General features: G+C 40.3%; 1 protein-coding gene across 5 annotated transcripts in view; it reads right to left on the bottom strand.

Annotated features, from left to right (window-relative positions):
- HDAC9 (histone deacetylase 9) overlaps positions 1-23,352 on the bottom strand; it is a 428,850-nt gene that overhangs the window by 198,150 nt on the left and 207,348 nt on the right. For 4 of the 5 annotated variants that reach the window (XM_083467863.1, XM_083467859.1, XM_083467860.1 and 1 more), the window contains 5 exons: positions 22,461-22,587; positions 20,463-20,584; positions 10,976-11,107; positions 8,794-8,906; positions 109-231 (listed from right to left, as the gene is read on the bottom strand). In XM_083467863.1, the coding sequence (XP_083323989.1) occupies positions 109-231; positions 8,794-8,906; positions 10,976-11,107; positions 20,463-20,584; positions 22,461-22,587 (617 nt within the window). The remainder of the gene's footprint in view (positions 1-108; positions 232-8,793; positions 8,907-10,975; positions 11,108-20,462; positions 20,585-22,460; positions 22,588-23,352) is intronic. The other variant, XM_083467862.1, reaches the window with a different exon arrangement.

Genomic DNA, 23,352 nt, shown 5'->3' with positions numbered 1-23,352 from the left:
TCTTGAAATAACTTCCTGAGAGAACATTATGCAATGTAAAAGAACTGATATACCTTGAGTGATCCATAGCCAAAGCCAATGCAAATACCCCCTAAATCGATTACTTACACTGAGTTGTGGTTGCACGGCTGGAAGTCCCAGAGTGATGTTGGGCAAAGAAGGGGATGTGTAGAGACTCAAAAGGTTCATTGATTCTTCACTGATGCAAATGCGTTGTGGTGGAACCAAATGCTGTGGGGTGGGGTTAAAAAGAAAGAAGGTCACATGTTGACTAGCCAAGTTTATTTCCACAATTGTGCCATGGAAGCAAAAGGAAAGTATTTCTCCTTTGTCACGTATCCTTTATAGTCATGCATAGTCAACTAACGTATCCTGCTAAAGCTCTAATAGTAGAGGAAATTGCCCAAGTTAGTGACTATCATTGCCTGCTCTTAGAGCAAGTTCCATCAGCTTCACTGGATGTTTGTGGATTCTAGCTAGTGGGGTTTTTGCATTGTCCCCTTTCCCTCCGCTTTAAAGTCACTGCAGGCCTCCAGGAATCATACAAATGGCTCTCCAGTTTCTCCAGTACTCTGATGTTTCACTTATTTCAGAGGCTGCTAAGAACCAGAAAATTGACATTTTTGTATTAAAAATGTATTTCACTGTTTATTAACCATTTCATAAAACATATGGGTATGAGTGGCATTGAGAGAGATCATATCTTTGCATTGATAGTAGTTTAAAAAGAACAGCAGGTTCACTTTTACCCTTTTCTTCTCTGATGTTCACATTCTTCAACATGTGGTCTGCTATCGTTTCTTAAATTACCTCTCTTTTTTCTTGTTGTTTAACTCCTGCCTCCCTCCCAGACCCTTTGCACAATAAGAGCTACAAAAGGTCTTATTAGACTTCGGAACTCTGGCATGATATAGTCCTCAAGGGAACAACATCCTTGAAAAAGAATACCCTCTGTAACAGTATGACACAGTGACTGCTTTCTTCCCAAACAAAAAGCATATGGGACTCCAATAATAGACCACCTCCACGAGGGATCCTGTGCACCGAGGCTTTGACCAAAATAAATATAATAACTTGTCAAGCATGTTGTGGGGAGCTGTAGATTTTCCTCTGGACAAACCTGGGATATCAATTAACGTTGGAAAATGCCTTGGGTTAATACAATGCAACCTCAGACTGTCACTAAAGAGCTGGGCAGCGTGAAAACACAGGATGTTATTCCAAAACATAACCTTCCCCATACAGTTTGTTTGGAGACTAAACCTATCGCTGACATAATAACAGAATAGTCTATATATGTCATTCCTTTCCTGCCCCAGCATTGTAGTAAACTGAATGAGAATCACGCAAAAATAAAGATTTGATATTTTTGTTACACAAAGAGCTGCTTTTTACATTTTCCTGATGTCCTGTTAACCTGGAATTGCCCTGAAAGCATCCAACAACATTAAATGTTTTCAACCATGTTTGTGCGATTTTATTTTTTAAAAAAGAAGAAGCCTACTGTGAGATAACTAGTTAAGGGCTTTGTATGGATGTGAAAACTTCCAACCTCCATTATGCCATCTACATATACTTGTTGCAACCAGTTAAGAAAAAAAATTGCTTGCTTTGGAATTAACCTTGTGGAGAAACAAGGATGAATTAACATTGTAAAAAGGGTGGTATATAAGGATAGGCAGATCTATCAATTTCATTTTCTCTCATTTTTCTAGTCTTAAGTTCTCCAGATTTCCCCGTAAATTTATTTATATTTTTTAAAGTCTTCATGAAAATTAATAAGCATCTTAGTGTGAATTTATCCTAAAATACACATTTTTGTACACATTTTAGGACGCTATTTCCACAATTATATGCACCTGTATGCACACTTTACCCTAGCATATGTAAATTTTTGAACACACGGTATTACTTGGCTGGAGAACTGCATTGCAAAATCTGGATATGTGTGGCTTTCAAATGATGGCTGTTTCAGTTTCTGACTGTTTCGAAAGATGGAATTCTAGATGCTCACCTTTAAATGCAAGCGGAATCCATTTCTGCCCCACCCCTAGTGACAAATTCTTCTCTTATGCTTTAGAACATTGTGCACCTCCAAATTTTAGGCATACAGAATATGTAACATCTTTGTAATGCTAACGATGAGCAACTGAATATTATGTTGCTCATTGTGAAAGTGACACTCTGTGCAGAATGTCCCAACATTACACAACAAGAAGAACATGAGTTAGGCTGGATCATGAGGTGGGGAGGACTCAATAGCATGGTGGTGTTTTTTATTATTATAAATAAACCATTTAAACCTATTGTTAGAAATGTTTCTTCTGTGTCTGATTTGATAGCTAACCTTTGTGAGCCAGCAGCCAACGTACAACTTGAACATTCTTCATTGTTTGGTTACTCTTAAATAATCAAAAGAGCCCCAGCTCAAATCAATCATACTGTCCCTTAGAAAAATGTTTCAGCCCACAGGACCACAACACTAACCATCAAGTAACTAGATAGTGGGAATGGTACATCTCAGATGCAGGGTTACCACAACAATTTCAAATGTGGTTGTGGGTAAAGAAACGGAGGACATGAGAGCACCAAAACTATCCCCACTATCATGTGCTGTCTGCTATCCTCACACACATTTGCCCTATTTCCATCTCACTGAAATTGCACTGAAGCCGATAACATCACCTGAGAGTTTCTCAGTAATAAATTATTGCTTGAGAACTGAAGTGTCTATGGTTAAAAATGCTGAGAAGTATGCTAACTATGCTGTTAACATTACTGGACCACTTTTCAAGTCATGTAGTGCAGTTTGATCTTATTTCTAGCACAACAAACTGCTGCTGCTGCTGATCTAAATGTGCTGGCTGTTTTTTTATCTATTACTCATGGCAATGTACAGCTTTGAAACAACCAAGCATGAAAATGACACTTAAAAAACAGTACTGTGTAATACAAAGCAATGGCAAAGGAGGAGTGGTTTTGCAAGTGTCCTATGACAGCATCATTTTTAGAAGTCTATTCTAAGCCCATCATATATAGGATTTTAACAGGTTACATAAAACTTGTGCAGGGCTGGCCAATGTGATACCCTCCAGATGCTGTTGGGAGTCCAACTCGCATAAACCCCAGCTAGCATTATAGTCAATGCTCAGGGATGCTGGAAACTGTACTCCAGCAACATTGGGGGGGGGGAGCATGTTGACTCCTCCTGGTCTAGTGAGAACCCTGATGAGGGAGTTCCCTAATTCTGACAGCATTGTGGAAAAGCCCTACTCCAGATGCAGCCACTGTGATACCCTCCAGATGTTGTGGATTATAACTATCACCCCTGAGCATTGACCAGGCTGATTGAAGATGATGGGAGTTGTTGTCCAGAACATCTGGAGATCACTATGGTGGCTACCCTTGCTATACTCCCCTCTTCTGCTCAAAATGCTAGATCACTGAGCAGAGTTTCCCCTGAAGACCTTAGTGTCCAAGATGGTTCATATGACACCGTAGCATTATTTTATTGCCTGACGCAAACTTTGTGAGCTGACAACATCGAAGTATGGATTAGCCACCCTGTTTTGAAACTCTACACAGTCTGAACTTCCTGGAATCCTGCACAGAGGATTATGAGTCAAGCCCCCACATGTTTGCTATCAATGTAGTCTTTTAGGGAACGGGGTTGTTCTGGGCCAAAGAAAAGCTACTTATCAGTGTGAAGAGGTCACACGCCTGCCCCTTGGATCAGAGTTCACACATACAATTAATTCATTATTAGGGAAAGTCACTGTTGGAGATTGAACTGGGCTTTTCAGTCTTCAGGGGTTACTGTCCTGGCAGTGACCTGAAGAAATTATCCCATTAGCCTTATATCTGACAAATTACTTTCCCTTATGTTCTTTTTTTAAAATCAGAAGATCCACACATAGTTTCCATGCAATTAATAGGATTAATGCAATGCAATACGGTACCACGTAATTACATGCTGATGTCATAATAAATGTGTTAAGTCTTTAAGGTGCCCAGAGTTTGATGCAGGTTTGAAGCTGCAGATGGAAATCATTTCCTGCATGTTCAGTATTATCGATTAAAGATATTATGGCCGTTAAAAACCTCACGTAGTTATGCTATATTAATAGTGCAATCCTATAAGACTTATTCTGAAGTAAACCTGCTGAGCTTGTTAAGATTGGCTTCTGAGTAAAACTGCAAACTCTATGCACATGGATAGCTGCAAAAAAGTATTCTGAATGCTCTGTGTAAGAAGATCACAAGGAAGGTATATCAGTCAAGGCAACAGGCATACTATAAATAATATACAATACACATAATAGCTGCTTTTCCTGTTAGTAATAAATTAATATTAAAAAGTAGTAGTGGTGGTAGCAGCAGCAGAAATAACAACAGAAGCTATAACATGCTATGGCATCAAGCAGGCATTTTCTAAGTGAAAACGTCACGGTATGCCTGCCTATTATCAAGTCTGTGATGACCAATCTATGAGAGCTAGGAACCTACATTTTCTCATAATGAAATATTCCTCTTTCTAGTAATTCTCTAAGAAGTAATTCTCTAAGAAGGTATGAAGCTCTGTGTATATATTTAAGACACCCACTCTTTTGTGTGGTGCTCACACCTATTAAAACTTTTTAACCAACCTCTCATGTGGGGTGATAAAAAGCATGGGACTTTGAGAAAAGCGGTGAAGAACCAGGGGAGGAAAACTGGGGGGGAAAGCAAAACCTTCCTCTGAATTGTTTGTTTTAATGGAATTAAGCCAGTATGGTACTCAATATGGTTCTCAGAAGGTTTAAAGATTGAAGTCTGCGTACTTACTGTTTACCCCCAAACCTAGATTTGTTCCACTATCTCACCCTTATTATTATATTATATTCCCCAACCTGGTGTTTTAAGCTACAGTTCCCACCAGCCCTGGTCACCTCAGCCTGGGGTATGGGAACTGTAGTTCAAAATATTTGTAGAATACCAGGTTGGGGAAGGTTGTGTCACCCACTTGCCTCTGTACATCTACGGTAAGGGAAAGTGTGAAGATATTAGTGGAAGAGGCATCTATTCAAGCTGCTGCTATTGTTGCCATTTTACAATAAACAAAGCTATGTATCTCTACAAAAAGATTACGGAACTGGGTACAACTGGAGGGGAAGAACAGATCTAGTAAGCAGCTGATGCTGTCAGACATGAGAACAGCAATTTAACACACTTTCCCGTTACAATTAACTAATTAATTAATATACTGATGGCATGCCAAAGTGGCTTCTAAGCAGCTGACAAGCATAAAATCAATTATAAGATAGCCACGCATAATTAAAATACACAATACAGCAGTCCCATCATAGCATTAAATACATCCAGAATTAAAACATTCAGTAAAGCAAATAATTGGTGCTAGGTTAAGACCTTGTTTGTCTGCTTAACAGGGCAATCCTAACGAGGGGACATAGAGGAACAACATGGCACATCTACTGCTATATCCCAAGTGCTCCTGGCTAATGCAGAAGGTGGGATTGCTTTGGGTTTTGTCTTTGATATGCCACTTTGGGGGAAAGCCACCAACATCTTATGTAGGGGTTATATTACTACCACCCACTATGATGAAGCTGGGGCATCTGTTGCAGCCCCCCACCCACCACAGGGTGGGTGGGTGAAGTTTGGGTTATCCATACTTGAAATAAATGAACAAAGCAAGTATTCTGAACTTATTTGAAGGCTGCAGGTATATACATTAAAAAAATTGCATGCAAGAACAATTATAGTGTTTTGGGGGAAAGTATGCTTTAACTCTATTTTAAAGGGTACACATTTGAACATGTACATTCCTCTAAGTAAGTAAAAGAGAAACGTTCTCACTACCAGCTAGTGATGACTGTGATGCAAATGCCCCTCTCTTTACAGATGTACTGTAATAAGATTACTAAAGTATAGTACATTTATACTTAGAAACAGAACACTTGCTACAATAAACTTCCAGAGAGTAACCAGACAAATTATTTTACTGCTTTTCAGTATGTACTGCAGGATAACAAACAATATGTTTAATCTAGACAGGAAATTACCAACATGAACCACAACTCAGTAAAGTCAAAGTACTAAACTGGCTGAAATCCAAGTAATTTGGGCTAAATGGGTTGTATGCAGCTCTGGCTATGTGTCAGTTATTGTATATATTTTTGAGTTGCATGCTCCAAATCTAGGCTCTCTGTTGTTCTCCACACACTAAAAGCTTGTGTGCCCCCAAGGCAGCCATATTAAGAAATATTTCTATATTCTTCATTTAGTGTTCTGCTCAATTGGGGGCTCACATTTATATCAGAAATATTTTACTGCTATGCATCACAACTAAGGAAGAGCAAATATGTCAGTTTCAGATTCCAGTCTCAAGTTCAGTTCTCCATATTTCCACATCAGTCTGTGATCTTTTGTAAAGTCCCCATGAAAATTCATCAGCATTTTAGTGTGAACTGCTCCTGATATTTTTCCTAATGTATAGTTTTGCAAAGCAATTTTTCCTAATCTAATACAAACATTTTGTATGCTGTTTTCACTAATATATGCATTTTAATGCACATCTTACCCCAATATATGCATTTCTGTACACATTACTTGCATTGTAAAATTCATGGAAGTGCAAATTTTGAAGCATGGCTGTGTTCCAGTTGGCATACTGTTACGCAAAGTTTTGTCTTTAAAGGTGAACTGAATCTAATTTCTCCCTCGTCTCTGATCATAACATCTGACTTAAGCATCCGTGGCGTTGTCTAAAACTGCCCCTACTATCTGCTACTGTGAAGCATTAGACCCCAGTATTCTTAGATTTCTCATTTAAGGCCCTGTTACATATAACAAAAATCACCAAACTGACTGAGAATATGACTTGAGTGTATTCCCACCCAGCTTGACATGTACTGATTTTGTCGTAGTTTTAACTTTGCACCCAACTTTCGGCCCAACTCGCAGTCAGGACAATGCCACTAGCTACCAGCGATAGTGCAGCATGTAAGTTAATTGAGGAGCTGGCCAGCCACTTGAGCACTTTGCCACATGCTAGAAACTTGTTCATTGTGGTTGTGTGAGCTGCTCTTTAGTTCCATGTGCACAGATTTATATACCATCAGACCATGCTAACACAGCATTATTTCTGGGTTTTTGAATGACCTTTTTGGACATGACAGCTATACCTAGATCAAGGAAACGGTAGAAAGAGGGAGCATGTTGTTTCTTTCTTTTGTAATTTTTTGTGTGTTTTTGTTTTGTTTTGTTTCTCTGTTTCATTTTTGTTGTTTTTCTGGTTGTTTTTGTGTGGTTTTCAACTTGTGTGGTTTTGTCTTGTGTTTTTTTGTTTCTGTTTTTTGTTTCTGTTTTTTTCTGTGTTTTTTTTTTGCTTTGCCTTTCACTACCTATTGGTAGCTAATGCAGCTGATATTAGCATCAGATCTCATTAGCTTTGTTGCAAGGTGCTGATTAACTGAACCGCTAACCTGTTTAAAGATTTATATATATGATCTATTACCCCAAATGATTAAGTGAACGCAAGGATTGCAATCATTTATTATATTTACTTGATCTGATGAATTTGTCAGCTGATTTGTCATCAGCTGATGATTATGGATCGTCTCCCCCCCCCCAGTCCCTTTTGGCTATAACCGCCTTAATTCTCTTTTATATGTAACCCCTCCCATCTACTTTTCCACTTCCAGTCCCTTTCTTCCTTTGTCATTCTTCTCATGTTTGAGCATTAGGTCAGTGGCAGAGCTTTTTCCAATACTGCTCTGGTGAAAACAATGGCGCATACCCAGAGACTAGAGGAATTTGATCATTTTCATCAGAGAAGGTGAAAACTCGCAACCAGGCTGGCGTAAATCCCACAAGACATATATCTTTTAGGATTGTTCACAAGCTCCTCCCACTAAGAGTCTCTTGCCCCGCCTTCCACTTTTAGAGGCACGTCATTCAAAAGGCATGTCAGCACCAGCGAATTATGCAGAAGTGTCTCTGCAGGGGACATGCGTTGTTTCACTATTCCATTTGATAATAATATTTAAGCCATTACTAAATTGGTCAAGCACTCTTCCCTATTCTATTCCTCGTTGTCCTCTCTTCCTTTAAAGGGATTGCATGGGGAGAACTGGACGTACCCGCATGGTTCCCAGAGGTTAATGCGCTGACACAAGTTTTGTGTGCGCGCGCATTTCAAATTTTATTGAATGTTAATGTGTATTTCAATTTTTGTAAGCCACTTTGAAAGATTTTGTCATGAGCATAAAGATGGGATAAACTTCTCAAAATAACTGAAATCAGGAAAATAGAGTTCTGTTGCAGTCTCCAACCAGTGTTCCCAGGTGCCAGTTCTATTGTTATTGCCTACTGGCCCAAGAGAGCTGATCAAGGCAGCTTGAGACAGAGAGTAGGGTTGGTGGTCAGCAGACAATATCCTTAGGAAGCTGATGAGGGTCTCCTGCTGTTGCTGCCCTTCCCCTAGGCCAGCACTCAAAAGAGCTCAGGGCAGCTGCCCTAGTAATTGCCCACAGGGTAACATTACAAAGCTGGGAAATTTCAGTGGTGACCACCATTGGAGGGTTACCAACCTCCCCCCGCTCTTATCCACCGGTAAGGTTGCTTACTCATTCCTACGCTAGTTGGAAACATGTAGGAGAGGAAGGGAACAGGCTAACATGCACATCCCACTGGGTGCCCCCTACTAGGAGGGGCACCAGAGGACTCCATGCCGAGGCCCCTCCCAAAGCTGGTGAAATGATTCCCAGGCCAATGAAGGGATTCTGGTCTTACCTCAGCTTGGGAATTCATTGGTAACACTGAGGTGTCGTTCTCTGTATTCCCAGCAGGGGCATTACTTGGTGAACTGGGACCTGAAACTGGTGAACTGCTACTGACCGATGATTCTGGGGGGTAGAAAGAAGAAATAAAAATAAGTACACACAGTATTTTGGAAATATCAGCTACAGCAAACAGTGTATTACTACTACAACTACTACAACTACTTCCTGTTCTTCCTCTCAAAGGAATATAATATAAAGGTGGCATATAAGGCAACCAAGTTCTATTTGCAATGTATCTTTTTATTCACTCTCAGAATCAATTCCATGATTCTTCCAATAGACAAAGGGCACAATTTATAACTCTGGCAATTCTACCCCCTCTCACTGCTGCCTCAGAAATGCCTCAGCAGCAGGAAAATACTGAAAGGGAGTTACTAATGAGTAAAGGAAAAGGAAGTACCTTTGGCTGCATTCTCTGCTGCCTCTGTGAGAGATCAGCATGACAGAGATACTGGACACTCAAAGGTCATCATAACATGTCATCAATTCATGAGGCCTACTGCCATTCCTAGGCTGTTTGGATAAACCCCTGGAGGACTTCAGTTGTGAACCAGCCTTTATATGAGTAACTAATAAAAAACAATACCTCATTGGCAGTGCATCTCTGTCAGTGAACTCTGGGGGAAAGCATGAAGCTTAAAACATCTCAACGTGGCGTTTTCATGGTTATATCTTATTTTGTTTTGATGCAGTACATTTCTGCATGCTTTCTAAAGAATAAAGGGCAGTTTTCACTAATATATCACAGAATTGTTTAAAGATGTGAGGTCCTTATTGCAGCTGAGGAAAACAACAGTTGCTGAACTTGGATCCATGTGGTCAGTCAGTAAAAATATCACCCTTACTATCAATTTTAATGCAAACTCTATAATGAAAAGCAAGTAAAAAGACCAGCTCATTTTCTACTCATTTATTGTTGCCCATTTTCTCTCTCTCTCTTTCACACCTATTCCTGACACTTTAGGGGTAGTGCAGGGCCCCCCCTTAAAAAGTCCACAACATTTGTACCTTCAGTTGTAGTACATCTGTGAAATTTACACATTTTTAAATCATATTACAATGAACCGCAGCATTTCATACAAAGGAAGGATTTTTTAAAAAAAACTGATTTGAAAATTTTCTGAACTATACAAAGGATTAAATCCTTTGATTTAAAATAGTTCATTTCCCCTCATCAAACTCAACAACCCTGACTGTGTATCTTATGGGATGTAGTGTTAATTTTTCCAAAGGAATAAAGAACAAAGATGACCACTGTTGATTTTATCCATCTGTCTGAGATGTCACACATTTCAGTTAACACTAGAAACTTTGGAAAAGAACCTTTAGAAAAGAACACAGAGCTCAAAAAACAATAACAACAATAACTGGTGATAACTACTGAAAGATTGTTGGTCATTTTTCTAATAAAAGGATGCTTTCATCTATCATTTAGTTTTGTGTAAACTCTGATTTTGAAAAAAAAAGATTTTCATTAATATCTGAAGAATTGAACACACAGAGTTCTCCTCAGCATTAACTTTAAGATATGTATATTTGGACTGACATTTCTAAATTATCTGCATCATCTGATTTAATTTACACAACACAGGGCACAGAGTAAAGGTAGCCATGGCAGCCTGGAAGAAAAATCCCAAAGTCCTTATTAGGACAATATATTTGTAGGATCGACCAAAACATAAATAGTATGCAAGCTTTTGAGTTCCCCAGAACCCTTTACCAGGCTAGATGTTGAAACTTACCAGATGCAGACATGGCTGGTTTGACAAACACCAAAAACCATTTTTTGCCAGGAGCGGTCAGTGTGGTGGTGTGAAACTGCTCTTCCAACCACAGTGTCATTGTGGCTTCCTGGGACAGTGAGGGAACAGAAAAGGGCAGTGGCCTCACCCCTGCACCATCCCAGGAAGTAGATCCATGGCTCACCACACCAGCCGCTCCCTCTACAAGTTCCAACATATAGCCTGATGAAGAGTTCTGGTGAACTCAAAAGCTTGCACACTACTCTATGACAATTTGGTTCTCTCAGTAAAGATATTACTCTAGTATGGACTTAATAAACATGCTCATTTATAAATATGATATTTCCCCCCAAATGCGAACAGGATCTCTCCGGTCCAGTCTTTCATTACCTGTCACCTCAAACAATCTTTTCTTGAAGGAGCAGACGACAGTTCCATCCTTTCTCCTGAGTAAAGGGCTGCTTCTCCTTTCCGTCACCTTTTGTTTTAATCTGGAGCGAACTTTTAAGTTGGGCTCGGAGGCTGGGAATGGAGACAACAAAATATATCTTTATGATACAGAAAGCTAGAGGTCAGGAAGCGGGAATAAATAGTTTTTCTCCCTCTTAAATCATAAGCAAGTTGGCAAGTCAACTGCACAGTAGGATATTAGATATAAATAGTATTTATTCATAAGCATGTTTTACTCTGCAACTTTTTTTTTTGTATTCACCTTCACAACACCCTGCTGGGCTTCACTAGAGGCCACGTACTCAGTTCATGGCAGAGGTCACATGTGACCCAAAAAAGGGGGGGGTCAAACTCCAAGATGCTAAATAATGATTTCTTTTCAAAATCCCTGATGCATTTCAAGTAATAGCCCTTCATCAGACACAGTGCTATATGCCAGCTAACATCATGAGAGATTCCTGTAATCTCAAAGCAGCTTCTCATCTTAAAAAATGCTAACAAGACGTTTATTATTTTAAATCATAGGTAGCCCTGCACTTGTCCTACATACTGCTCCTGGTGTTTCCGTAAGCACCGTTCCAGGGTTGTATGGCAGACATGGGCAGCCTGTGCCCCTCCAGCTGTTGTTGAACTCCCATCAGCTCCAGCCAGTATGCCCCATGGTTGGGGAAGATGGATGTTGGAGTCCAGCAACATCTGGAGGGCCACAGGTTCTCCATCCCTGCTCTAAGGGGAAAAGGTAAAGGTAAGGGACCCCTGACCATTAGGTCCAGTCGTGGCCGACTCTGGGGTTGCGGCGCTCATCTCGCTTTATTGGCCGAGGGAGCCAGCATACAGCTTCTGGGTCATGTGGCCAGCATGGCTAAGCCGCTTCAGGCGAACCAGAGCAGCGCACGGAAACGCAGTTTACCTTCCCACCGGAGTGGTACCTATTTATCTACTTGCACTTTTGGTGTGCTTTCGAACTGCTAGGTTGGCAGGAGCAGGGACCGAACAACGGGAGCTCACCCCGTCGCGGGGATTCGAACCGCCAACCTTCTGATCAGCAAGTCCTAGGCTCTGTGGTTTAACACACAGTGCCACCCGCGTCCCTCTAAGGGGAAAACTAATGAGTAAATAGGGGGGTCTACGATAATTTCTCTTGATGTGTTTTTCTTTGGTTTAAAGCATTTGCAAGATGGAGATCTGGCTCTGATTTCTGGTCCCAGGTAACTGGAGTTTAATCCTTCCCTGACATAACCATTTCCCTGACACATTGCATATCCCTGCCCACCCCCACCCCCTGCTATTAACTGTGCAGGTGGGGGAGAAGAGGAAAAGGCAATTGGTGGTGGCTACTGGCAATGATGGCTACACTGTGCCTCCACAGTCAGAGGCAGTGTGGTTCTGAATACCAATTGCTGGAGACAGCAGAAGGGGAGAGGGCTCTCGGGCTTGCATCCTGCTCGCAGGCTTCCCAGAGGCATCTGGTTGGCCACTGTGAAAAGGGGATCCAGGACTCAGTGGCTATTGGCCTGACCCAGTAAACTCTTCCTATGCTCTTAAATACAATGTGAGTACTTTTCTTCCACCCTCCCATGGTTAATGCTAACTTCAGGGAGGATTTCAATTGAAGAAACAGCAAGGGAGATGTTACCCAGGACAAGATCCCAATGCCAACTCTCTTCCCCACAGCTCCTTGTAAGGACAGAAAACAATACTGGCAGTCTGATCAGACATCTCCCACGTAACACCTAGTTCATCACCTTTCAACAGAAATGACCTGCTAAAAGTGCTTCATTTCACCAGTGACAGTATAGCAGTTCTGTTTTTAATGTTTTCAAAACAAATACCTGCTCCCTAAGAAAACCTGCCCTATCAGCATGCAAAAGCACTGCACTATCACCAAGTTGTTTTTCTCTCTTTCAACCTATAATCCCACCTGACAATAATTACAATTTGCAGTGAAGTCATCTCTGGCTTCGACTCAATTTACTTGTAGGGTTATATTCTATTTATAGGTCTCCATGTTCCTCCAACTGCTGAAGTTTTCCATATTGGTGCCTGAATGATGGGATGTACTCTTCAGGGCCCGAAGAAAAAGCTCCTCGCCATTTCACTAGGGAGAAGTCCCACTTGCCTCTGAATGTGTTTTCATGCCCAGCTGCTTTGATTGCCTTTCTATTTTTAACCACCTCCCCATCGCACTCTGCATTTCAATCAATAGCATAAACACAAGACCGCCTTTCTGTGGAGGACTGAATTTATGCTCCAGTGGAAAAGATAAACTACTTCCATTAAAGATGAAGCATCGTAATTTAAATGAAAACTATTTCACAACAGGGGTAGAAATCAGATTCCAACCTCACCCCTTGCTGGAAGAAAGGAAAGAAATTAAAAACTTTACCAAATGAGAGAAAACACCTAGAATAGGAGTAAGCAACATGGTGCCCCCACCCACAGATGTTTTTAAACTGTAATCCTCACCATTAGCCATGTTGGCTGGGGATAATGAAAGTCCAGAACATCTGGAGGACTGCATGTTGCCTACCCCTGTCCTGAATATGTTCTTGATATATCCAGGACAACTGGACTAGAATGTAGTATGACTGTTTCAAACAGTACCTTGGTTTTTGTTTATTTATTGAATGCATATCTTGCAGGGAGGCAAACAACAAATGATTCTATCTATCTATCTATCTATCTATCTATCTATCTATCATCTATCTATCCTTTAAAACAATTTCAATACAGAGGCAGACTGGGAAGAATCTCAATTTAAAATGCTTGTTAAAAAGAGGAAGGTAGATGCTGAAAAGACAACAGAAATTGCTCATATCTAATATGCAACGGGAGGTGCCACAATGCTAAACACCAATTCCTGTGCTGTGTGGAATGGACCTCCCAATAAGATGCACTCTGCAGGTGGCCCTCACCTGCACAGTGATGGACTGGGTATAGAAGGGGTGCTTCCAATCTGTATTGGGCTTCATACATCAAAACCATCACCTTGAATCAATCCCCCAGCCTTTTACACGTACCAGACAATGGAGAAGACAGAGTTGGTGCTGGCCACATGACTAAGCTGCTTCAGGCGAACCAGAGCAGTGCACGGAAACGCTGTTTACCTTCCCGCCGGAGTGGTACCTATTTATCTACTTGCACTTTGACGTGCTTTTGAACTGCTAGGTTGGCAGGAGCTGGGTCCGAGCAAAGGGAGCTCACCCTGTCGCGGGGATTCAAACCACCGACCTTCTGATCGGCAAGCCCTAGGCTCTGTGGTTTAGACCACAGCACCACCTGCGTCCCTTTAGAAAATGACAGTAGAGGCCCACAAATATCTTTGTCACCAACTCTGTCTTCTCCATTGTCTGGTACGTGTAAAAGGCTGGGGGATTGAAGCAGGGATTTCTCTTATTTGTGCTGGGAAATGCTTTATAAAGATTGGATTCTGACAGATAACAGAGTATCATTCTCATAAGATTCCAGCAACAAAACAGTTCTTTGTATCAATATGATTTGCTTGAATTGCAGATCATTATTTAATGAACCTCATCAGGAAGCATGAGAAGGTATACTATTTAATTGGTGTACAAAAAAGAATCTTGCACACTGTAGTTTATTAAGGGTGTGGAGAATTTTAGCTCTATAAGGGAGAAACTACAACTCCCTGGATTCTTTGAGGGTACAGATTCTGCTCTGAATATATCTAGTCATAGTGAGCAAGCCCTTTATCTCCAGGCCATACGCTCATATATAAAAAACTAGAGTTTTGGAAAACAACCTTTTATCATTACTTAAGATGATATTATAAATGAAACATTTAGCTTGTAGGCTGTACTTAAAAAATAGGTCCATAAATGTCCAAATTACAAACTTTGGCCATGGCGATTTTTATTGTGACATGCCCCAATTTCTCAGTGATACCATAATTTGTGACAATATATTTAAGAAAGGTGATATGAGTGCAGAACTTTGTGGTACATCCAGAAAGGGAGGGGAAAACCACAACTGGTGTACAAAATAAAAATAAAAGTTGCCTGTTGTTGTTTGTTTTGCTTGGAAAGTGCAACACTGTTATCTGCATAATGAGACCCATTATGGCATAATGAGGCTAGGCTCAAATGCCCACTCAGCCATGAAGCTTCTCTGGTGACCTTGGGTCAGGGCAGCACAAGCTACCTCACAAGGTTAACAGGCTAAATTGAGGGAGGTATGTTGTCTTTGGCTCCTTGTAGATAAAGGTGGGGCATAAGTGTGTTAAATATAAGAAAGGCTGAGGGGAAGGAAAAATGCTACCTCTTCATAGTACCTGAGGATTTGCCTCACTAAGAAAGTTGATTAAAATAAGCTCACGTTAAGATTTGGTCCTTTCTATCTGGAGTTATAACAACAGCAAAACTTAATTAGCTTCATACACAATGTAAAACCTTCCATCTGGTAGAGTAATTTAGCAGAATTAATTGTATACCACCATAAGTCAATGAGACACTGAGGAAAACCATTGAAATGCTATTTCCTTTCCTTTGGAAGGGAATTATGTACAATTTCGGCATGATTTGCATTGCTAACAGTGAAATCCAACTGGGAGGAATCACTCTCATTTATATTACTTTCCCATGAGAAAATCAAGAGAGAACTATAAAGCTAGTGCTGTTATTCATAAATAGCTCTGAAATACTTAGAGCACTCGGCTTTAGCCAAGACATGCTACTTGGCAGCAGGAACCTCGAATCACAGGCCTGATCACATATCCAATGTTAAGTGTGCTTCTCTGTAACTTCAAATGTATCTTTGTTCAATAACCTAAATAATCTGTTTTAGAGGTCTTGACTACTACGGCCACAACTATGAAGTCCTAGGGCTTCCTGCACTCTCAGAGCGGTGGGAGTTCTTATTGTAGAGTGGCAATGGGCCAGTTTGTATAAGTAAAATGAGATTCTCCTGATTCTCATGTAACTTTATGGAGATTTGGGGTAGCACAGTTCACTAGTCCTGCATCTACCTTTCTTTTTGCAGATCTGTCATAGTGGTTCATCAGAACCTCAAATTATGCAGTTTCCTGAAAGGAGGAGGAAGTTGATCATTTCCGCACCTGACCCAGTGAAGAGTAATTATCAAGCTGCATGCTGGCCTCACATTGGAGGAATCCCTATTGTTCACTAATGCTAGTAGTATCATGAGGAAGTAACTGGAGAACCTACAACAGCCTCTCCCAACCTGGTACTTTCCAGAGGTTTTGGACTACAACCCCCATCAGCCTGAGCCATCATGGCCAATGGTCAGGAATTATGGGAATTGTAGTTGAAAACCTTTGGAGGGCATAAGGCTGCGGAAGACTGCCTTGCAACATGTGGGAACATGTGCTACCAATGGTGCAGTTTGATCAGCAGAACGGGGATGGAAAAAAATGCAGAACAAGCATGTATTCCACAGGCCAAAAATATGTAAAGTTGTTTGAGCTTCCAAAAAAAAAAAAAGGAGACTAATTATTAGACACTGCCTGGGAAGAAGAAATCTAAGGCAAATGTATAAATCTGATTCTCAACTCTGCAATATTTCACCAGGCACTTGAGAAGAGAGTTCAAAATTTTCAGAAAATGCCTTCTAATTATGACCGCCACTATTCTAACCATATAAAAATCAATCTCAAGTTACACTGTGTTTCTAAACAATCAGTACTTTCGGCATTTTATACAATGGGAATTTGTCATTTTATACAATGGCAATGCTACCTATGATGTAAGTGAGCTTTGTACTGTACAGACTGAGAGCCAGTTCTGATATAACACTTAGTACATTTTATCTGTGGGAGATGTTAGCAATACAATTACATCCTTTCTGGATTCCAGTGCCCATTTTGAACTCCAACCACATACACCAAGTGTGGAGAAGCTTTAGCCCTCCAGATTTAGCCCTCCAGAACTACAACTCCCATCACCCCTGGCCATTGGTCATGTTTACTGGACCTGGACCTGTAGCTGACCCCTACATCTGGTCCCCAAGTATCCTTCTTAGCCTCAAAATCATATTCAGATGGGTACCCTTGATTCACTTGATACACTCAGCCCAACCAGAAGCACTCCTGTCTGTACTTCTGTCTAGGGGAGTTCTGAAACAGGCCTAGTTAGCATAATTAGTTGCAGCAGCAGCTGGTGTGCTAGGGTGGAGCTATGGAACTGTCCTCCTGGCACTGGCTTTGCTTGCCTGGACATGACTGGGACAGAGAGCAAGGTAGGTAAGGACTGTGCACACACATCAGCAGAGCCAACTCAGTGCTCCCAACAGTGTGTCTAGCTGTCCTCCCCACTCCATCTCCATCTAGGTAAGTGGTAGCTATGTTGGGGCTGGGAAAGCTCTGCCCCACTACGCAATCCACTAACTATTTGTCTCCCAATCTAACTCCCCTCTTCTTCTCATCAACAGAGCAATACTTTTTACTGTGATTGCATATGCAGGCCAGATTGAGTCAAAATATTGCTAACCTGCCCATCCCATCTCCTCTCACAGTTTGTGTGCTCAGATATATATACATATACATATACATATACATACATACATATATATATATATATATGTATATATATGCTTTCGTAGATTTTCACGGGTACAGGAATGCAGGTTTTGGTGTCTTCGGGTGTCTTCCCGTGTAAGAGTTGGGGTGTCTAGGCGACGTTTCGACGAGGTCTCACTCGTCATCTTCAGGCTGGTGCTTACGGCTTCTTGTTACTGGAACAGAGCCAGTAACAAGAAGCCGTAAGCACCAGCCTGAAGATGACGAGTGAGACCTCGTCGAAACGTCGCCTAGACACCCCAACTCTTACACGGGAAGACACCCGAAGACACCAAAACCTGCATATGTATATATATATGTATATATATATATATGTATATATATCTGAGCACACAAACTGTGAGAGGAGATGGAATGGGTAGGTTAGCAATATTTTGACTCAATCTGGCCTGCGTATGCAATCACAGTAAAAAGTATATATATATTCAGCTGTAGAAAGCAACTGGATGGAGTCCTTAACCAGACTTCCCTAAATAATCAGCTTTTTTCAATCCAAATATACAGCTGTGAACTCAGAACCACACAGTCTGACAGTTGTGTGTTAATGTTTAATTTAACAGTTGTGATAGGTAAGAATCCCTGTTCCTGCCCCAAGCCTACAGACAAAACAAAAGCTAATGCCTATGAAGCAGCAGCCTCAAAATTAGATTAAAACATCACACGGTCAGCATCAAGAACGAGTATCTCTGACCATTCATAGCCCAAGAACAGGGAAAGGAGGGAGAGGAAAGACCACTTCTTGTGACAAAGGTCAAACATTTGCGGGCAAAGAACCTGTCTATACATATGAGTGGTTCATGGGACAGCTTTGTCTGGTTTGGTCCCAGGAGGATGTCGTAGGCTCCAGAATGTCCCTTTTGCCTAAGGGATGGCCCCATAGCCATCCTGATCAGTTTAGGGTCATTTCACTCGTGTCATCCTGGTTCCTGTTGCTTTTTCCTCTAAAACTGTTAGGCAATCATTGGGAGCTTTGTGAATATGTAGCTGAGGGCAGAAATTAGGACCACTTCAATTAGGGGCCCCACGTTGCTTACTTAAACAGGATATATACAATACACGAACCAATTCTTAAGAGATGCAATAAAACAAAATGGGAATTTTCCTAACACATAGCTCACTGTACTGATGTTCTGCCTATGCTTTCTTTTTTTAGTTTGAAAACCTGTCACATAAACAGAAGAACAGAAGTGACCAAAAATGAGATCAGCTCATTATTCATCTGTGTATGTCATATGTTGTGTTTCAAAAAGAGCCTCGTAGTTGTGCATTTTCTCTGTAGCTGATGTATGGCGTGCCCAAATATTTGGAATAATGTATAGAAAACATCTGGCTTTAATTATATTGTAGCCCTCTTATGCAGACAATGAGAATTGAATTAAGGAATATTTATAAACCCCCACAGAGATGTAAAAGTATTAACAGCTGCACCAGAACAATACTGTTAAAATGTTTGAAAATGTTTGGCCTTACCAATCAACAATTTTACACCTCATAAATATCAATAATGCTTTTTTAAGAAGAGAAATACATTTTTTAAAAAGGGTGGAGGGGGCAATTTAAATGTTCAAACTGTAGTATAATCCAGGCAGGAATAATATGTTTATATATTATACTGAGACTGGAGAAAGGATAATTGAAATAGCATTCTTTGGGCTGAACCCCTTCATTTTTATATATGTAATCAGCATTTTAGTGTCAATTTCTCCTAATAAACACATTCTTTTATGTATATTGAATAATAAACACATTTTACAAACAATATTCTCAAATAAAATGCATTTTTGTATGTTTCCCCCAATATACGTGTTTGGTGCACCTCTCCCCTCCCCACAAATATGCATTTTTGTATAAATTGTTTGTTTGAAGAACTGCATTGCAAAATTCACAGAAGTGTGAATTTTGAAATAGATCTGCATTTGGGGCAGGGTAGTGACAAAATCAGGGCTGCACAGGCACACTAGTGGAATTGGCTCTGCCCTTGTGTATACACAACCCCGACCCCCTTGCTCCACCCCAACCATATCCAGGAAGCTGCAGCAGAGTGATTCTACTCCACCACACCAGCTACCAAAATACTGGATTTGTAGGTTACGTCCAGTGCAGAACTGCTACTTTTGCCCCATTTTTCTTCATTGCTAGACCAAAAAGAAAAAGAAAGATGACAGATCAGAAAGTCTTTCTCAGGGGTAGGCAACCTAAGGCCCGGGGGCAGGATGCGGCCCAATCGCCTTCTCAATCCAGCCCACGGATGGTCTGGGAATCAGCATGTTTTTACATGAGTAGAATGTGTGCTTTTATGCATCTGGGTTATTTGTGGGGCATAGGAATTCGTTCATTTTTTTCTTCAAAATATATTCCAGCCCACCACATGGTGTGAGGAACGGTGGACCGGCCCATGGCTGAAAAAGGTTGCTGACCCCTGGTCTTGCTAATCTCCTCTATGCATTTGAAACACAAGCAACAACTGCCTTTGAGCATTTAGTGTGAGTAATTCATACCATGCACGCACAATATTGAAGCACATGGTTGCAATACTTAAATTTATGAACAGAAGAACATTTATGGGGCAATGGAGCTCACCTTGGGTTGCACCTGGACATTACAAGCTTTTTTGAGCTACTCATTCAAAGTTTATCAGCCCTCCTAATGCAAATATGCAACAGAATACAAACATGAAATTAGTGGTATGCAATATTCTCATTAGAAGGTGGTTTAAATTTTAGCTTTGACAGTGAATATATCCCAGATAACTTTGATATTGGATGTTCCTTTATGTTCACATTGTATCCGAAGGTCAAATTAAGCTTCATATTGGTTAAAAAAATGTTTGAGGCAGAACAGAGGTGGAATTTAAGGTAAGTTTATTATACTCACCAGTTTTCCGAAGCGGGAAATCATCCTTGGCCTCTTGTGCTCCTGGTAACGTGTATTTGTAGGAAGGGGACGTTCCACTAAGGGGAGGAGAACTTTGATCCAAAGAGGTATGGTGGGCAGCCCTACAGAAGACACAGATGGTCAATGCAATGTCTGATATTTTGTGACTTAACAATTTATACATCCAAGTTACAGAAAATGTTAAAGCTATAGATGCAGCTTGATTCTTCCAAGTGTGCAAAAAGCCTATGGGGCACACATAGTTATGGGGCACACGTAGCTAAGGGGCACACACAGTAAGGTATGGACTGCTCAGACTTCGCAATCATTTTTCTCTGGGTAATTCATAAAATGCATGCAAGAGAAGTGTCATGGCAGTGCAGATAAAATTTGCCATTGGACTAGTCATTTCAGTATCATTAATAGAGACTGACTCGTTTATGCTGCATGTATATATCAAGATTTTCACCTGGCACCTTAATTACATATCTTAAGGCACCAGGCAAAAACATCTCTCTCTCAAAAACATCAGCAAAAACAAGACCTTTGGCTGATTAACATTAAATGTGTTTGTTGGAGTGGGCTTAGTGGTTTGTTTTGTTCTTCTTGTTGTTTTTATTATATATTTCATGTTGTGAACTGCCCTGTGATCTTCAAATGAAGGGTGGTATACAATTTTTAAAAAAAATAATAATAATAAAGTATTGTTTTCCTTTAGTCTAGGGACAAAACAAATTCTTATGCGAAAAAGAAAGTCCGGGTCCCCTATTTGGTGTGAAATATCTGCTTATGAGAAACCTCTTTTTGGCAACTGAGCATCAAAAAAATAATACTACTTCTGACATTCTCTATGTACCAAACCTGATGCCCTCCTTAGTAAAAATGTCGGTTCCCTCAGCCTGAAGTGAGATGAGTTGCCTTTGACTAGACTTAACCATCCAGGGTTTTTACCTTTACCCACTTAGTATTCCGCCAATCTAACTCAAACTTTTCTTTAAGTAAAAAAGGCAGTGAAGACATTTTAGAGTCAAGGAGCAGCCTAATTTATTCTGGTCTTCAGTCAAAGATTAATCAAGAAACTCATTTATAGTTGAAATGAGAACCATTTTCCCCCCAAATTCTATTCCATTTATCCTATTAAGGTGTAGAATAAAACACCCGTTTTCAATTTTCTCAAGAATCTGCACAAGAATATCAATCTGAATGCCTTGCTTGGCATTTTGAACAACAACAAAAAAGTCATCTGACTATTGTAATGAACTATTCAGAAAAATGGCAAATTCAAAGCCTCAAGATTGCTCAAGGATATCTGAGCAAAAATAGTGAATCTCAGTCCTGTTGATGGGAACAAGTAGTAGATTGTGTAATTTGATCCTGAATGTGGTCATTTTGGTTAAACACAGCTGTTTACATTGGTTACGAAACTAAGGAGTGTTGGCATATGCGAAATTCAATAGGGAAATATGTCTCCCTATTGCTTTTATCAAGCCCTATTCTATACTAAGGATACTTTCACAAATTAAATACTTCTAATAAGCTAAAAGGGGAGGGGGCCCTTTAGGCTGTCACTATTTTGTGGGAAGTACAGTATTCAATCGCAAACCAGAAATTCAGTTTTGTGCAACCCAAGTGGACTAGAGCACTCTGTTGCCCTAGTGCAACAAATCCACTTAAACAGACTTTTTGTGGCTGGGAATGTGATGGGAATATACTCTGAAAAGTGTAGGGAGAATGAACAATTGATGGGGAAGAGAGGTAACACCTTGCAAGCAAATCAGGATGAATGCTAAGTAAACAAGGCATCTGGTGGATCTACCTGTTAGGTTTTTATAAGTAAAGTCAATATCCAGCAGAGGTACATTAGCCCTTAGGAGGCAAAGATGATGGTATGCAGCATCTTTCTCAGTTTGCTATCATTTTGGGATCTGGAACTTTTAAAACTTGCTTTTCCACTTTATCGGATGGGGAGGGTTTAAGATAGCAGAAGGCTAAACATACGTGTACCAGAGCTTGGGGTGCCGGCTAACGGAATGGTTCTTCCCATTGGCTGGAGAGTCTTTCGTTGCAGATTTGCTCAATAGAAACTCTTGAAGTTTCTGCTTCACTTCTGTACTGGCCACTGCTCCTAAAAGAAATAGGTTTGTTTCCCATGTTTCTAATTGTATAGAGTGTCCAGAATTCATTAAAAAACAAAACAAAACAGATGCACATACAAAAGCAACAGTTTTGCTAGAAAAAAATGTAAATATGAGTGTCAGACAATAGTTGTATCAAATAATGCCTTTCCCCTGATTTCCTTTCTTTAGAGAAGATGTCAAATGCTGCAGTCATTAGAGGAAAATGAGGGCCTGGGTACTTAAAAAAATATTATGGATAGTTTTTGAAAGCACAGTATAAACTAGGGGGGCACACTCTGAAATGTGTGTCATTGTGTTCATTGAAGTAATACAGGTCTCTGAGAACCTTGTTTCAAAACTTTAAACATGGCATTATGCTACTGCTAAATTTATATAATTTCCCTTATAAGCTAAAAACATATTTAAAGGATGTCACAACATTCTCGATTTTGCTAAATATTGGTACACACTTTATTATCAATGAGAAATTCCAGGGGGGATAATGAATACATTTGGTGTTTATAAATTGTTACCCCGTGTAAATAATATTTTTGAAGCACTGAAACAGCTTAGTTTTCACTCCCATTCCATTTGCGAGGGGAATTATATGTATCTGCCTCCCCCTAGTGAGTATCACATTCCAGTAGTGCCGTTTCTTTCTTTTTTTGAATTTATTTTCCTAGAAGCCACAGTAATAGAAGACTGTCAATTAAAATCATCGTGCCCTATCTATCTATCTACATTTCCATACAAATATTAGCACTGCAATTAAT

Source organism: Podarcis liolepis (assembly GCF_965112155.1).
Source record: "Podarcis liolepis genome assembly, chromosome: 12".
Taxonomy (NCBI): Eukaryota; Metazoa; Chordata; class Lepidosauria; order Squamata; family Lacertidae; genus Podarcis; species Podarcis liolepis.
This window is presented reverse-complemented; position numbering and strand designations above follow the sequence as displayed.